Consider the following 18,832-nt stretch of genomic DNA (forward strand, 5'->3'; position numbering starts at 1 on the left):
CAATTGTTATCTGTTCTAGTGTTGTTTTTATTGTCACAGTTACACAGTCTACAGTATTGGTGTTATCACTGAACATGTAATAATTTCAGGTCTCATAACTATCTTTAATACCTGTCATAACACCTGCATCTGATTTTTTTTTTTGTTAGAATATCTGTTACAGTAAAACATTTATACCCTGGAATAAATGGTTTCCAGTCATTGTTCTTTAACCATGTTTCACAAACAACAACATCAATCTTATGGGAATGCAGCAAATTTTCCAATAAAAAAGTATTATCGATACTCCTAGCATTAACAACCATGAGAGGTGCATCAAATGTTGCTATGTGCGAACTATTAAATTTTCAACCTGGCAAAATTTCTGTTTTCTGTTTTTCAAATATTGCAAAATATCTGCTGCAAAAATTCTTCTCTCTGATCTTGACAAATGTATACCATCCTGTCTGAACAAGTGTGCCCAAAATTAAGCTTGGATGCGCTACACATTTCCATTTTTTTAAATGGGACATTTTTCATGCAGGTATTTAGCAAAACAAATGTTTTCATTCATGGTGATCTGCTCTCCTTTCTATATGTGATTTGTGAAAAACATGTCCTAACACCTGTACAAGCTATGCTATCTAAGAGGGTTGTAAGCTCCCTACTAACAGTCAGAGAGTCCTTATGGATGAGATCATTTGCACCGATATGAATATGAATAAACACAGATGTGTACTTCTTTACAGAAAGGCATTCTAAGGCTTGTCTCACATTCTCTGTTTTTACTCTTGGCATGCATAACACCAATTATATTTCATTATCTTCTCTTCAAATGTAAGTATCAGTTCTTCTAATAATTGAACCTCCAATTACAAGAATATCTTTTCTGACCAGATCTGAAGAATCTTCAACTTCTAATTCAATAATATCTGCTGTATCAATAGTTACAAAGGAATGATCTTCATCACCATTAGTCTTATTAACCCCACTGTTTTCATTGTGTATTATATTTCCAAGCATACAATTCTCATCCAGCTGGATTTGTACATCCACAGTTTGAGCCATGTTGTCAGTGTCTGTCTTTCTCATCTCTTTCTTACAGTAATGTTCTTTAATCCTTCCATGTTCAAATTTGATTTCTTTTTCACCTGCCCCATGCCTCTTTTTTTTACCTTTGTTTTGAAAATATACTGCCCTTTCCTGTAGACTTGAGATTTTCTGATAGAAAAATGTTATCATTCCCTGTAATATGTGTGTTACATGCGTGCTGCATAACAAATCAATGTCTTTTTAAGTATGTATTCTCTTACTTTACAAACATTTATCAGTTTCTTGTTCTTCCTTGTTAAATAGTGTGAAGTTCTTCCTTTCTTTTTTGTATTTCCTTCAAAATAATCTGAATCCTCAGATTGCTGAATACTTGTTCCCAGGGTTCCAAAGTTGTCAGGGACATTGTCTTGTTTTATAGAGGTTGAGGGATCTTGATAGACAATAGACACATCCTTTTCTAAATGTGCTCTATTTGCCTTTTGCCTAACATTATTTATCTAACTAGCCCAGTCAATTAATATATGTAACAACAGTTCTCCAAGCTGTGCTATTTGCACAAGTGCAATTGTCATCAGTAAACCTAGATTTACTACTAATAATGGTAAGCAAATCATCACAATTTTTGACATGAGGAACACAGATCACCAGTGCTATCAGACATTACCTTTAAATATACACAGCATTTAATACATCATGGAAAATAATTGTGCTTTAGCAAATCATTAATGGCATACTCATTTAAAGAATCCATATTCAGCTGCAAATTAATAAAACATTCTAAAACAAGAATAATCAAAATCAGTTACCAGAAATTTCAAAGAGAACTTATATCAACCTCTATGAGAAAAATCACACAAAAATATATAAATACAGTTACTGCTTGGACCATACAACTTCTGAAAGTCATACAAAAGCTGGCATTACTTTACATCACACATGAGTGTGTGCAGTAATGTCTGTTCACTATTGCTCACAGTTGCACCTCTTTTTAAAAGTAAAGATCAATAAATCAAAAAGCAAGATAGGATTGTTTAGATAAGCTCTGGGTTGTCCTGTTCACACTCTGTGTGAATTTATAGCCTACTAGGTCCCTTAGGATGGCAAGAGTTTGCCTGTCTAAAACCTATCCCTATCTAACAAAAAGTGAAAATTAAAGCTATAAAAAACAAAGCATAAATCAAAATCTTCTTGTCTACACACTTCCCTTCCTTCTTACAAACAGTGAAAAACAGTGGTAAGAAATAAAATACACAGAAAGAAAACTTCTCTTACTGGGCAACTCCACAGTAAATCATAAACCAAGACAGGATTGTTTAGTTGAGCTCTGTATTCAACAGATTTACCCTTTAAGTAAAAGGTCTGTATTGGACTTTAAGCTTCAAAACATATATAAGTATGTATTTATACTTTAAGCTAAAACATTTTCCATGATAAGGAATATAAATTGTTAGTTTTACTGTTTTACTCTATTTCCAGTGAAAGACTTAATATATTTAATTTAACTAAGCTCATAAATGTATTTCTTAATGTTAAACAAATACTTCCTGTAAGAGAATGCCATTAAGTTAAAGTGCTGATGATTTTGTTTTCTTTGTTCCTGTGTAACACATTCCTTTTGGATGTCATTTATGAAGCAATTAATGCTTAAAAAACTTGAGAACAAAAGACTGTTCCATTTGTGTGAAAATGTCTGATTCTTGCTTGCTTTACTTCCCACCTGTTACTTGAGCTGTTTTAAAGAAAATCTAGGTCAAAGTTCTTCACTGATGTCTATGAAAACAGGAAGGAACTTTTGTTTTCTTTCTTTTTGTTAAGTTATATGTGAGAAATCTACTCAAAATAACATCATTTTTTTATAAATTTTTATTTAGAAGTGAAGACTTGGTAAAACAAAAACTATAGTTATTGTTTTATATTGAGCTGTTGCTAACATATAATTTGCTTACACTTTGCTGAATGTTAACAGCTTATACTGTAGTGTTATGAACTCTAACTGTACATATTAATGGGAAGAAGTAAAGTTAGATGTTTGTTACTGATTAGAACAGTTTAAAATAATTAAGAAGAATGAGAAACAGAGGAAATTGCCATGGTGGTGCAGTGGTTAGCATTGCCGCCTCACAACTGGAGGTTCTCCGGTTCGATCCTCAGCTGGGGTGCCTTCCTTGCAGAGTCTGCATGTCCTCCCTGTGGTCATGTGACTTTCCTCTGGGTGCTCCGGTTTCCTCCTACATCCCAAAGACATGCTGTAGGTGGACTGGATACTTTAAATTTGCCCTAGGCATGAATACGTGCATGTGTGTGCCTTCCATAGAAGGTTGGGTGCCAGGCTGGCAACTCAGTACCGTAAAACTCCACTGCCAATCATGAGCAGACAGGTGATCTGCTGTGGCAACCCCTAACTGGGAAAAGCCAAAAAAATAACAAGAGAAACAGAGGAAATTAGCTGCTGCTGTGTGCTATGAGTTGTTATTTTCACATGCTGTAATCAAATTCTAATATGAGGATGTAAATCTTAGATCAGAGCAGCAGTTTACAATGGCTAAAAACACATTCAAATTAAACACACAGGAATTCTTTTATATATAGTCAAGATTACTTGCAATACTAGAATTAATAATAAGAATAAACATCTTATGATTAATATGCAAATTTACAAGGAATTAAATATCTACTATGTAAGATTAATAAAAGCAGTATCAGTAAGTTAAGAAATATATACACATACTGTAATCTATAATAGAGAGCTGATGATTAGCTCTTTGATGAGAGATTTTAGAAATACAGGTTATATATAATAAGGTAGAATAATAGTGGGCAAATAAAATGGAAAATATATTTAAACAAACTGCTTATAAGAAAGATATATGTTACCTATATCTGCATATGGCAGAAATGTGAATGTACATGATCTCCTATAATTTACATAGAAAATCATACATAAATATTTTAAAATATCCTGAAAGCTGAAATTTGAAGCTTGGCCATGTGAACTTTGAATTTTTTGCATATTGTAGGTTATTAGATTCACTAAGACTACCTGAAATAACTAATTTCATAAGTCAAAGCTGAAATTTAAGTGCTATATTGCTGAATCAGTATTTTGATAGAAAGTAAAGTAGATTTTTCAATATGTTTGAACCTGGAAAATGAAAATAGGAATTGGATTAAGCACATTGTAACTTCTAAGTACAATATACACTGCAAATGTTTTTTTAGACTCCATAGAAATAGCATGGCATTCTATTTGACCTCAGTAATGTACAATAATTTTAATAAATTAGTTTAATAAGTTAAATAATTTTCAATATTTTCATATTTATCATATTATGATTGTTACCCATTTTTAAGATATAGACACTTATACTTTTAAAATTAATTAAGAGCTTATTTTAGCTCTAGAAATATGTATGTATCTTTTAGCATGATAAATATATATGTGCTTTGATTTTTCTTTTGTATAATAGTTTAATATGATAAGATTACCTGTCAACTGCAAGTTTATAGATATCTTTATCTCATCAGGTACTGCTCTGTTCTACTTATTTATTTAGAGATTTAGTTATAATAACATTAAATGAGTAAATAATTTAGGAATATTTAATGGATAATGTATACTTCAATTACATAAATAGGTATATAGTACAGTATTTATTGGATTATTTAATATTTGTGATTAATACAAGAGGATGTTTAAACTTTAATGTAGTAATGGGGTAATAGTTTTAAATGGCAAAAGATAATGAAATAGTCTCTTATTATTTTTACCACATTTATAATATTATATTAAGTATTTGTAAGTCATAGTAGTTTTTGATACTTGTTTATGAATTTTTAGGTATTGGTAGGTAGAGATATAGTATAGTAGTTTGTCTATTCAAAAGGCAAACTAGGAACTTTGGTATCAATGGTAGGTTGTCTTTTATTAGTAATATATACAGTTACAGTTGTAGACTTGTTTTTGTTTCTGTTATTTCCAAGTTTTAGTAGTTTACTTTGTAGAAAGGAAGACTTCAAAAATGTGGAATGATAAGATAGTGTTGGAAGAATGCATTAGAGTTTTATATACAATTATAATAATTTGGCGGCTAAATATGTCATATTATCTTTTAAAAAAATATTTTTTAAATACACAGTAATGATAGTTTTAATCGGTTTTCTATTAATATTAATTGATTAAATAATGGCAAGAAAAGGAAATCATTAATGAGATATCTAAAATTAAATAAGGGAGACATTATATACTCACTAGATAGATAAAGATATGCAATATTTAAATAACTTAGGCTATGAAATGTTATCATCTGTTTCTTTTAACAAAAAGAATAGAAGAACTGCTATACTTTGGAGAAAATCTACTGTAAGGCCTAAGGTCATGGAATCCATTAATGATCCCAACAGAATTATTATATTTGTAATAAATAAATATAATGGCAAACTCTATACACTAACACATTTTTACTGGATCCCTGGAATTGGTGAAAGTGTAGCTAAAGATTACTTAAACTAACTACAAAGCCTCTGGAAGAGCAGTTTAATTTTAGCAGGGGGGTTTTACCTGCATGTCTAGTATAGAAGTGAAAAGAAGATGGCTAAGATTTTGGCATCAGTTAAAGCACTGTGCAGATAGCTTATTAATAATAATTTAGTTGATTTAATAGTAAATGCAGAAGATAAGTCATTGTTCTTCACTCATTATTCTTATGTGCACTGGATATAAACTAGAACTGATACGATTTATGCCTCTACAGATTTACTTAATAAAGTGAAACATTTAAAAACTATTTCTTGTCCTTTATCTGTTCATAAAGCTCTAGTATTAATACATTAATGGATATAAGGAAGGCTCTGATTATTTACAGAATCCCAGTATATTGCATTCAATAGCTTTAATATCTGACACAAACTTTTAAAGAGATGGAAAAATGTTAACTTCATTCTTATGGTATACAAAAAAGCCAAAAATTGCTTATAAAAATCATCTAAGATTATGGAAGTATGGTGCTTCCTAGATGTAGAATCCTATTCCATTGCTGTAAATTTTATCTCTATTATACTCTGCATGGACTCAACTTACACTAATCAATGGAAAACCATTCAAGAGCAGATTATACTAAATTCTTATTAGTTTATCAAATTTGATAAATTAGAAATATGTAAAAATCATTTCATCTGATTAATAAAATTTACCTTAGAAGGAAATTTATTTCAATCTTTAGACTTGGCATACATGAAATAAATTCTCAAAACAGTTAAAAATATGTTTTTAAAACTCCATTAATATAAAAATTTAATGTTTTATGTTTTCCCATTGCACACACCTCTAGATTTAAGGAGAACCAGAACAATGTGAAAATGAATTTACTAAAAAGGAACACATTTGTATAAGGCTCTGATTCACTGGATAAGGAAAGGCTAAGTCAGCAGAATATTTAATGAAAGCTTATATGCTGGATGACTCTGTTAACCAGTTAATATTATCTATCAATAAGAAATTAAATGAATTTGCACATAATATGAGTAAAAAGGAACAGAACACTAGTCCCCATTATATGAATATATGAATGATATCATCAAAGCTAAATTGGTCTACAAAGGAAGCTTGTCGCTATATAAGTTAATTATAAATAATAATAGTATGTTTTATGCAAAATTCTAGAACTTTTCAGATAGTAGTGGTTTGAGTGACTAAATAGATGGCAAGAATAAAACCTTGATAGTCAAACTTCTTCAAGTTTATACTGGAAAGATTTTGTGTGGAAATAAATCCATAGAATGTTTATTACTCCCTATAAAATCTCCAAGTTTAGTAAATTGACTTCTTAAATTTGTTGGAAATGTAGTAAAGATGTACAAACTGATCGGACACACATGTTTATGGATTGTGAAAAATTAGATATATATATCAGGAATAGATAAGTATGTGTTTTAATGGTTTATGGTCTGATAATTGTTCTTTTAATTAGATCAGTAATACTAATGAATGTTCCGCACCCTGTATCTGTAAAAGCCAAGCAACAAAATATATTTTGGAATCTTTTGGCAGTTGCTAGAAAGGTTATTACAAAAAACTGGAAATTGAATCAGTTCCTACCTTCAAAAATTTTTAAATTTAACAACAATACTATGTAAAACTGAAAAAAAGAAGTGTTCAGAATAATATCTATAAATCATACTAAGACATCTAGTGGTTAGGATAGCCATGAAATGTTGCTATTGAAATATCAAGACTCTTAATTTATTTGTATAACATTACCTTGATAATTCAATGTATTCCTAACATTGTATAACAGTATGTGATGTTGAATTTCTTCTTTTCTGTATATATATATATATATATATATATATATATATTATATATATATATATATATAATAAATATGTTAAATTAATAAAAAAAATTCTTAAAAGAAAATGTAAATATTAAATTTATTTTAAAGGTAAGAAAAATGTATTATATTGATCTGGCAGTTGCTGCAGAGAGTAAGGGCTGCGAGGTTAGTTCCTTTGGTACAGGGTTTGATTCCCTCAATCCTCATTTGCCTACTATGTGATCTTGAGCAAGTTATTTAACTAGACATTGTTCCTGGGGGGGGGGTCTATATTACATTACTGAACATTTACATGTTCAAATGTCATATAGTCGACACCATATGATTGAATATGCAAATGTTCGAACATTTCAACGGAGATCTTTGTACAGTGCGGAAATTAAAGTTTTGCATTGTCTGCACTGTAGTGCGATCTCAGAGTTGGTATATTTAAAGACCAGGGGCTGTTGTGGGTGCAGCCCCCCATGTGGGGGGTGCAGGGCTTGCCCCTCTGCTTAACCTTTCAGGAAGTTTTTTTTCTGTTTTTTTTTTTTTTTTTTGATTTTCAAACTTTTAAGAGTTTGAACATATGGTGCCGACCATATGGTGTTAGAACTTTTAAAAGTTCAATAATCTAATATAGACCCCTCCTAGGTACCCCCTGAAAGAGGACTGTGTGTCTTATGGGCCTGCCTAGTTAACAGCTTGGTAGCATTCATTTTTTATTATTATCTTACTGTTTCATGTTTTCATTGTTTTTATAGATAGTATGTAAATCTGTAAATAGTGTGGTTGGGATTGTTTTTAATTTATTAGAATTAAGCAATATATGGAATAAAACAAATAATGATAGCAGGAGTCAATAATAATGAGAAATATCATTTTATTTAAAACATCATTTGCCTTCATTTTTTGTGAAACAGAGAATTCAGCCTATATTAGTCTATCACAAAGTACATTTTGAAATACAGCTAGATAATGCAAAATGAATTTGTCTTTCATTTAAAGTGTCAGCACTGATTAGTACAGTATTACTCATACAACAAATTAATTTTCTACAGTGCAGATAATTCTCTAGTTCACTAAAATGAATTTTAGTAAATGTATTTTTGAAACTTTTCCTTAATGATTCTAGGTACAATTTTCAAAACTTTCTATATCCTTCTCTCCTATAGCCTACTGTGAAACATTGTGAGCCCGATACCAAAAGACTTGCTCTTGTAAGTAACTTGGGTACTTATACTAAATAATGCAAACAGTAAAATGTCTTGTGCCTTTTGCAAGGGCAAATAAGACACATTATGATACAGGAAAGAGACTCACCTCCTCACATTCCCAGAAGCCCCTTCTGTGGGCTTCTACAGTTTTGAAACAGTTAATGAAAGATGCATTCAACACACCCCTCCTCCCATGCTGATGCATCAGGCAGCTCTGCTGAAGCCAGGAAGCGTATGGGAGATATATATAACTGGTTTACTATCATGTTGTCAGACAGGATTACATTGAACTGGGATAGTCAAAAGTTAAGTTTCCCAGTTCACAGAAGGCTGACTCAAAATGGTTGACACCACAGCAGTGAATGCTAATGTGCATTCACTGTCTTGGGTTCATGGTACAGTGGGGGATTGGGAAATGTACCCATTACCTCACTTAGTGCAATCTCGGAGTTTGTATATATAATTAGCAGGGGGTGTGTGGGGGTACAGCCCCCTACATGGGGGTGCAGGAGGGCTTTCTCCCCTGCAAAATGTTAGTTGGTATTGACTGGGAGGAAAGGTATACTGGATAATGTCGACTTTGTCAAATTTGGATGGGTCGACATTACCAGTTTCTGTGTTGTGCCTGTTCGGTGCTGTGATTTTCAATATTTTAGTTTGACATTGTGACCACTCAATGGAAGTGGTTTTGTGATTATGAAAGTAAACCATATAACTCAGGATAATGATTACACCCTGTAACATGGATGGTTGGTCACACAAGCCTTCCCTGCAATGTGGAGCCTGAGATGGTATGGGGGTCTATACATGCTAGACAGGACTGTTTAGAAGAAAGCAGGCACTATGCTAAATGGCTGTTGTGATGTAGAAAAGCTAATGCCACTGCCTACATCATGTAATGGACAGCTCTGCTGTGCCTTTAGGACAAAATGTAAATTTATCCAGTTATAAATAAGCAGAGTAATCACCGTTATACCATTAAGCATGATATATGAATTATTGTTTAGCATGTAGATGTAATTATTAATTATGTAATTGTTGTTTATCAGTTTAAAATTCGATGACTGAAATAAACGCATTGGATCAAAACTCACTTTAGGAAGCCTGTAATGAGTTAACAAAATGAAATAATCTGTGATACAGAAAAATGATTCCAGAATAAAATCCCAGTGATTCTGTCCCCAAGAAAACATCTGTGATCAGAGATTTCACTCTGACATATACTTTCAAAATAATATTTTATATAGGAAACCCCAACCACAACCTATTAAATTATTCAGTGAACTGTGAGGTCAAAGTGAAATGTTAAAGAGAAATGTTGAGTTTTGGAAGCTTTTAACATATTCCTTTGTTCATTAACTTTAACATTTGGCAAGCAAAAACAGCTTTACTAAAACACAGTGCTCAAAACTATGTAGTCTGAGTACTTGTGCTTTGGAAAAGTGTTAATAAACTGACAATAGCAGAAAAAATTACTTGAGTAATCTGAAGAAGCAAAGGACGTAGGGCTAATAATCAATAATACAGATAGGTTTAGATATTCTGTGCACTCTGTTAGTAATATTGTTATTAACTAAATCTATACTTTTCAATCTGATGAGTATTGACAAATAAATGTGCAAACACTGACTGAACTACATAGTTAAGGACAAATGAATGGGAAACTGATCATACATTATTTTCACCAATGTTTGGGGGCTGTAGTAGTCATTGGTGAAGAAAATAAAAAAATGCTAGCTTCTTAACAAAAGAGCACATTGCTGATTTTAAAATGTGTGCTTTTGTGCAATTAGTCAAAGAGCACAAGCATGGAATATATGATACTAGAGACAATCATTACTGCTGAAGTCTGCAGCAAAATGGCATTCATTAGTAATCATGGAAACTTGCCAAAGGGATGTTGTCATAAACAGAAAACAATTAATCATACAAACACCTTCTACAAATATATCAGGAGCACAAACCTCTTCTTCTTCCCAGTCTATTAAGTCCCAGTCATAAGCAAGAACTGCACGCCTTCTTTTCCAAAACTCCAAGAATACTGTTGCTAAAAAGAAATGTATACTTTTTAAATATGATTTGTATTAAAGCAATAAATTGCAATATTGGCATGGCACATTAATGTGAAATTAAATGTTCATCTTTATTCAGACAACAGTGTTGAATTTACAGAAAAGCCATTCTTATCATAGTGCTACAGTTGTGTGACCAAGAAGCCTCAACGTTTGATCTTGTAGCGCCAGTTTACGCACACACTGGTTTTCATTAATCACACATTTAATCCATTGTTAAGTTACAAACACACTCATTCTAGTTATGCAATATATATGGTTTTATACATTGTGAACAGTCTGCCTATTTGAAAGCAAATTGGAGATTGTTGTTACTAGTGTTTATCACGTATTGTTGTATTACTGTATCTGCACCTGACTGTGAATTTCTTAGCTATCCACACCAGCAAACCATAACCACAGAGACTGCTAGTACTTGAACTGAATAACACTAAATCTAGATTTCAAATTATCTCCTTTAGCTTACAAAAATGGACTTCTCCCCCAAATATCTACTTTCTCCATCCTGACACTCACTCCTAAAGATACACTAAAGAATGATTAAAAGACCCGCAAACAACTGTAAACATTCTTGTTCACATGGACAAAGCATGCATGCCACTTTAGTGCTTGGCAAGAAAATAGCAGATTTCTTGAAAATATTTAGACTCTTGTTTTTTTTTCTAAGGCATTGCCTATGTATTCTTTAAGACTTATGTCTAAAAGTTCAGCCTGTGAGACTCATACCATACTCTTCTGCAATATTAACTGCAGGTACGTCATGTCCACTGCAGAAATTTAATTAAAAGTCTGAAAAACATTGCAGACTAAACCAATGACAAGTGTTTCTATGGGGGAGGGGCAAGCCCCTACATCTACTGTTAAGTATATATACTAACTCCTACATTGCACAGTCCCTGGGGAAAGGGGATATTTCCTTACCCGGGGATTCTCGATCTTGTACACCTGCGACAGTGCACATTTGATGTGGTGTCCTATACTAGCCATACATATATAAAATAAATAAATATATATATATATATATATATATATATATATATATATATATATATATATATATCAAATAAAATACCTCGGAAGCTGACACAATAAGGAGACTAAGACCAATACTTCAATTCAGAAATTCCTTCTTCACTGAAAACTACTTCAATACAAACAGTCCACAAGATAGAATCCAAAACAGTAGACAACACACTCAAAATCCAAAACAGTCTGAAAAATATGAAAATATTAAGTGCTTTTGTTAGTTAAAATAGTGTTAACCAGTCAAACTTCATCAGAATATATAATATATAATATTAATTATATAATATATATATATATATATATATATATTTTTTTTTTTTAGAGTATCATTAACTCTGTTGAATGTGCATGTCATTCAAATGAGCAAATGACTGTAAAATGTGACTAAGTCTTCCGATCATCGAATGTTTAGGATATTGTTAAGAAGGCAGAGGTAATCCAGAAAGCTCAAATCAGGTCTGGTATCTCACCTGTGACGGAGATGGTGACACAGTACAAAGGATTAGTCCAGTTAAAATCATTTTAGCTAGCAGATCTAGGAGACTCACTCTCTCTGATAAATTCCTTGTAGGAGGAATAAAGACGTTTGTTGAATTTTGAAGAAGTTTACTTAGTTAAGTAGGTAGATGGATGAGTTAAGTCTTAAGGAAGAAGAATGAATGCATGTAAATAAAATAAGTATGTGTTAGGGATACTAATAATGACACTTTCAGACATACTGAAAATGTTAACATTAGGAATCGGGAGAGTTTGTGCAGGTTAGGGTTAGAGTAAAGACTCTCTAGGGGAATAAAGTTAATGTTATACATTTGTGTGTGACCCTGAATGTCTTGTATAGTAGCAGTGTTTTGAAAAATGTTTTCAAAGGTAAGGTAAGGTGCATGGTTTGGATTTGGGTTAGCATGGATTAGTCAGGTGGTTAGGTGGGTTGCCTGTTCCACTCTTCCTCTTTCATTTAGATTATTGTCTCTTATTATAATATTTTTATGCAGAAAAGCACTCCTAAACTGTAGTAAAACAGAAAGTTACTTATGCTGGAAAAAATCACTATCATTCGGAAGTGCCAGATTGTTTTTGTTAGAAAAATGACTGGACTTTTAACTGTCTTTTGTGGTAGTTAAAATCAATAAAATAAACAGAAAATGTAGCAATGACTTTTTATCAGAGAAAAGTAAACATTTTCATCCACAAGTTACACTCTCAACTTCATCAGATAGGTATGTTAAAAAATATTGATTTAAATAAGACAAAGTCATAATCACATGACAAAAATCCATCAACAAACAGATTTTCATTGAAATATACATTGATAGTTTTAAATTAATCGTAATCATTTTATAAATCAAACAAACTACACAGCTAATAAGTCATCTCAAGCTTTCTTAAGTTCTTACTTAAGTTTTGGTTTCAAATGTATTAGTTTTATTTTTAATTTAGGAGTTAAATTTGCTTCTTGCCTAATCAATCATTGTCTTTCTTTTGTAACAATAAGTCTTTTGCTTCATTGTGCCTTATTGAAATCAATTTTAACACACAGATCAGTATGATTAAGTCAAGAAAGCAACTAGTGGAGAAAAGCAGTTACCAATTTAAAAAAAAGTCTCTAGGTTATGAGCATTACTTTGTTTTTTTATTTTATCCAAGTTTTTTGATATGCTTGAATAGCAGTGCAAGCCAGGTTGTCATGTTACAGTTATATAAATTCAGTCCCTCTGCACTATTAACTCTCCAGTACTACAGTTTGTGTCCCTGGTGACTTCTGAGACAAGCTGACAAGCTTTTCCATCTTTTTCTTTGGTTTAGTTGCAGTAAAGAATAACTCTTCCTCCGTCCACTTCTCCCTCTGCACTACATTACAACAATCTGTGTTTCTCTTGGCAGCAAGACAAATTATTCTTTCGTATTCTCATTGTCTCATCTTTATTTGCTTTAGTGGCAACAAAGTTTATTTTTTTGCAGATGTCTGTTATTGCTTTTGCTGGCAGGAATGGATGCCATTTCCTTGATCTTAGCCCACATCCCTTTTCCTCAGTCTTTATTAGTACATCTATTGTGTTTAGTGGCAGCCTAGATTACTTCCTCCAGGTATTCCTGAAAATTAATTACCCCTGAAATCACTTTGGAACAAGTCATAGAATCCCTGACAAAGGTTAAATTAAAAAAAAAGACATGGGACCAGATAACAAACCAGGCTGCTTTTTCATCAGTACTGAATATTTACTATCTGAGTCCCTACTTTCACTGTTTAAACTCTGCCTAGCCACATGGTTTATGACTAATTCCCAGAGAACAGACACTGTGACTCTTGTATGCAAGAATGATCCATGCACATATCCAGGTAATTATAGATTCATCAGCCTCACCAGTCTCATATATAAACCATGAAAAGTATCACAGCAGAGCTCATTTATGTGGGCATAGCCAACTTAACAACTATGTACCCCAATCAGTTTGATTTTGTGAAGGGTTTGTACTGTCCACTGAATTAAGTAAGCTTCTTTGAAAAGGTTACAGAGGTCTGTATGTATTCCTGAAATTTTCTGGAAGGCTATCAAGGAATTAAATGGTGAGATAACAAAGATTACTGCTACAATACTACCCTAAATATGTCCTTTGTTAATGAGCATAAAAGCTTTAATCTAATTCCATAAAGAAATTCAATCTCATGTTTTGCTTCTAACAAATCTAACCCAAAAGCAGCAGTCACTTATTAAAATGCGAAACAGAAAGGTGGATTTAAAACTTAACTCATTACAGCCGGGTGGCATTCTCTGGTTAATCTCACAAGCAGACATCATCTTTCTTACTTGTAAATTTATGGTCATGAAAGCCTTCTTAAACTCAACACATGCAAAAATCTAAAGCATACCCTACTAACAACACAGCACTATCTGTTTTACACACATCTTTAACAAAATAATCTAGTAGCTTTTCTAATAAGTGCTCTTACTGAAATGATTTCTGTATATCCTATTCAACACGAGTGTGTGAACCAGTGTATACAAGTGTGTGAATCAGTGCATCTTTAGTTGATACAGCTTGGCTACACACTTTAAGCTTCCTTCCTCTTCCATTTGTTGATTGTGAGAACACAGAAGTTTACATTTTAATTTCAATTTTTTTTCTGTCACTTGGTAATCATGTTGCATCTTTACAATATTTGACACATGCTTATCCAAACACATATGAAATCTTTACCAAAAGTACAAGTGACAGGCATTGTACTGCAGATGCATTTATGAATGTGAAAGTACATGCTGCCATCTGGCAGAGTCACATTAACAAGGAAAGCTTCCTTTCAGGCAGATGAAAGGCGTTGAACATTAGCAGTGGTTTAGACAGGGAAACTTTCCCTTCTAGAACTAGAAATTATATTTTATTTTCCTAAGCCTTAGATTAATCAGACATAACACAGGCATAATGCACACCAGATGTCAGTTGCACATAAGACCTATGTGCAGGATGACATTAAGAAGCATACCCATCAGAAGGGAATGAATAACTGTATCTGGAGTTATGTTTTTGGCTTGACCCATACCTTTACTGATCTTCATTTGCTTGCATTCTGCAGGACACAATTTTTCAAAGCAAAGCTGCATTCGTTCTTTATCTCTGGCAACTAAATTGCAGGTAACTGCTCTAATGAGTAACCATTCCAGAGAGAAAAAAGTCAGGTATTACTGCTTCTGGGCTCAGCTCATCTGAACTGTTAAAGGTGCAGAAAATAAGGGAACTACATTCTGAGCACGACACTACGTGCAGTTCCTGTAGACAACTGCCATCACTTTTTGGTTCTCTGAAGGATAACAATTAATTCATATTTTCCTATTCTTGTTTATCAGTCATAAATAAAAAAGAATATAATATTAAATAATTTATATTTATAATGAGTTTCACTGACTAGTCAACCAGCACATTCCTCCTCTATGTAAAGATCTACCCAACCAATGTAAAGAAAGCTTCCTAGCAAATATCAGGGTACTCAACTCACTTATAGTGCTAACATTTAGCCAGTCTTTAAACACAAAGGCATTACACAATTAAAAATACATATTTTTCATAGTCTTGTATTAATATTCATAATATGTTGACTGGTAGCTTACTAGAAAATGTTAAAGTTGTAAGCTGCTATTGAAATTCATCCTGTAGCCTGTGATTGATTTCCCATAACCGACTTGTGAATTGTTATTGTAAAGATATTACTCCGTCTGAATAGACTTAGATAATTACCAAATGATGAAAATAAATAAATATGAAAAAAAAAAGACTGGACTACTACATGAAGAAATTCCAGTTGGAATTTCATGATAAAAAAAAACATGCTAGCTACACTTTGCTACACCTCCTTAGATCCAGAAATGTACAAACAAAAAGAAAGTGGGTGATGGTGTTTTATAGTAATGTACCAATAATGCACCAATCTAAAATTATGTAACAAATAAATCATGGCATTTGCAGTGGTGTTATAATGAACAGAAAAAAACCTACTATTAGGCTGGTAATGTTTGATCCTCATTTAGACTTTACTCTTGTGGGTAAATAATGGCAGGGATGGGTAAATTTTGTATTATAAATGACCTGCTATAGCCTGTTCTAAAAATAAAAACAATAGCAATAATTATAACATACCAGCACTGTGATTAAATCAGGTCTAAAACAGACACTGCACAAGGCATCAACCAAGGGCTAGAAAAAGAAAGTTTTCTGTAAGTTCTGCTTCATCAGTAGTTATCAAATTAAAAACATTTTTTGTTCCCAATTATTGAAGGGATCAAGATTTTAACAAGTATTTGTTAGTGCCAAATGATATCTTGCACTGGAGTTGAACTGCAGCAATCTTGGTTGAAAATGTGTGGTCAGGAAAGTGATGCATTATTTAATGTGTGACTTTACTAAGGAGTAGAATTGATACTTATAGGCAATAATATGAAAGACTTAGCCAAGACAGGAAAAATATATTGCCCACCACAGATAAACCTTGTGTAAGATAACAAATTTGAATGCATTAAAGAATTATATTTGAAAATTCAACTTCCTAATTTCCTCCTTTTTCTCATGTTATTGACCATGCATCCTTAACCACTTCTGCTATATTTCATCTTCAGTGCAAGCAAACATTCGGGCATTAACAAATGATTGCTTCCCTTACTTACTTTTCTTCCTCAGTTACTGGAACCTATTATAAATTGGTTGTAGCATGCTAAAACATAGCACAGTCATCTATTATGTGGATATGTAATATGTTTTCTCTAACAAAATTTGTAAATATGTATACAAGTAATTGTATTTATTCGGTATCACAGTTCATTAAGAATTCAGAGATTAATTCACTGAAGATATGAAACAAGGGATTCATGAACATCATAGTCTTTGCATAAAGGCTTACAGATATCATAACAGATCAATTTGGTTATTTGTGATAATATCGCAAATAGCTAGAGTGAAGTGTTTGGACACAACTCACAAAGGTGTGAAGTATTTGACCTTGTACCTTAACAGCACCTGCAACATAGCAGTATGCTAATGAACATATGACTGAGCTATACAACCTTTCTTGGTGACTCATAATGTCCACCTGTACATTATGCTACTATGCCATGTAGCATCCCAGTGAGACTGTAGTGGTTTGAGCTCTTTTTAAGAACATATATTTATACATTTGTTTCTTAACTATGCAATTGAACTAATCATTTCCATGTTCAGGTTTGTTGTTGTGCATATATCTCAAAAAGGAGGGGCCCAATGCAGCTCTGGATTTTTTATTGCTTGCCTATCAAACATGCTTGCTCCCTTACCTGTCTGGTTATCTTGCCTGCACTGAGTCTGTGGACATGTATTATACACATTGTTTACTCTGCATATGCAAAGGAAGAGCACCTGGCAGAATAATGATTTACTGATAATCAGCTTCATAATCTAATCATCAATGAAGGGATGATTTAGCCTAATTAACATAAAGAGTTAATTAGCAAATTAGTATGAGGACTCTGAGACATGCCAGCATTAGTAGAGGGAAGAATGGGATTACTATGACATCAGGGACTTAAAAAGTGTGTGTTGTGTGTTGTGTGTTGGGGGGTGGAGATGAATTTACCATATTACTATGGTTTTGTGGATTTCTGACTGGGGAAGCAGGTAGGGAGTATTCAATGTATTACAGTAGTTGCAGGGACTTGACATAAGGGGTGAAACAGGTATATTCTGTGTGATAGTATGTGTGAGAATCTCACCCTCAGAATTCTCACTGCTTTGAAAAACACATTCATAGAAAAGGGGGTAGTAGGGGCTCTTGCTTACAGCACAAACATTTATGGGGTACTCTTCTAGATAAGTTATTACTTAATTTTGAGGAAATACTAAGAGGAGTTGGAAGTCTAGTATCAGATGTTATCGCTTGCTTTTCTTAAACCTGACTTTTGTAACAACAGAAATGGTAATTGGATAAATTTTTAGGCAATAGTAAGTAAGGAGTGGTTATATGGGTTTAGTTTGGTTAATATAGGTTTGCAGTGATTATACATATGCTCTCAGATTACTGATGAGTAATGAAGTGCTGGCAGGTGCACAGTTATGGGCATGCTCAAACGATATACTTCTGTCTGACATAGATTCTGGAATTAAACTCTTTCAATAGCATGACATCCTTATTATGTTTTAAACAAGGTCAGCAAACTTTGAAATGCTACTAATTTTCATTCTTCTTTATGAAACAACAAACATTGGACCGAGTGAACACACATCTCTGGGATTCCAACTTTTATATCTCCCCAAAATTCAAATAATATGTAAAAAAAAACTCTCCTGGGGTTGATAAACAAGGTGGAATAGCTAAGAAGGCAGTAGAAAATGCAGAAAGGTATGGTGCCTCTCTAAACTGCACTCATAGTTGCTATTGAAAAATAGCCAGTTTGTTCTAGCCTACTTACCTGATCAATACAATAAGCAATAAACAAACAAATCCCACATATTATTATCATTCAGAATGACTGGGAAGGTCATGTGTTATTTATGACATAACAGTAGTACAACTGAGTTTGAAACATACTGTAACAACAACAGATTGTTGTTTCATTGCTTCTAATTCATGTTTTATAATCATACTGTTTTAAATGGACGCTGGGCCTCTCATACGTGGCACTGCCACTTATTAGGATGGAATCAGAGCACCATGTAC

The 18,832-nt window shown here is 32.8% G+C and overlaps 1 protein-coding gene across 7 annotated transcripts in view; it reads right to left on the reverse strand.

Annotated features, from left to right (window-relative positions):
* ANO4 (anoctamin 4) overlaps window positions 1–18,832 on the reverse strand; it is a 1,520,875-nt gene that overhangs the window by 399,007 nt on the left and 1,103,036 nt on the right. For all 7 annotated transcript variants that reach the window (XM_044087781.1, XM_044087780.1, XM_044087779.1 and 4 more), the window contains one exon: window positions 10,525–10,607. In XM_044087781.1, coding sequence (XP_043943716.1) covers window positions 10,525–10,607 — 83 coding nt within the window. The remainder of the gene's footprint in view (window positions 1–10,524; window positions 10,608–18,832) is intronic.

This window comes from Protopterus annectens, chromosome 11.part0 (assembly GCF_019279795.1).
Source record: "Protopterus annectens isolate FY-2018-M chromosome 11.part0, PAN1.0, whole genome shotgun sequence".
In the NCBI taxonomy this organism is placed as follows: Eukaryota; Metazoa; Chordata; order Ceratodontiformes; family Protopteridae; genus Protopterus; species Protopterus annectens.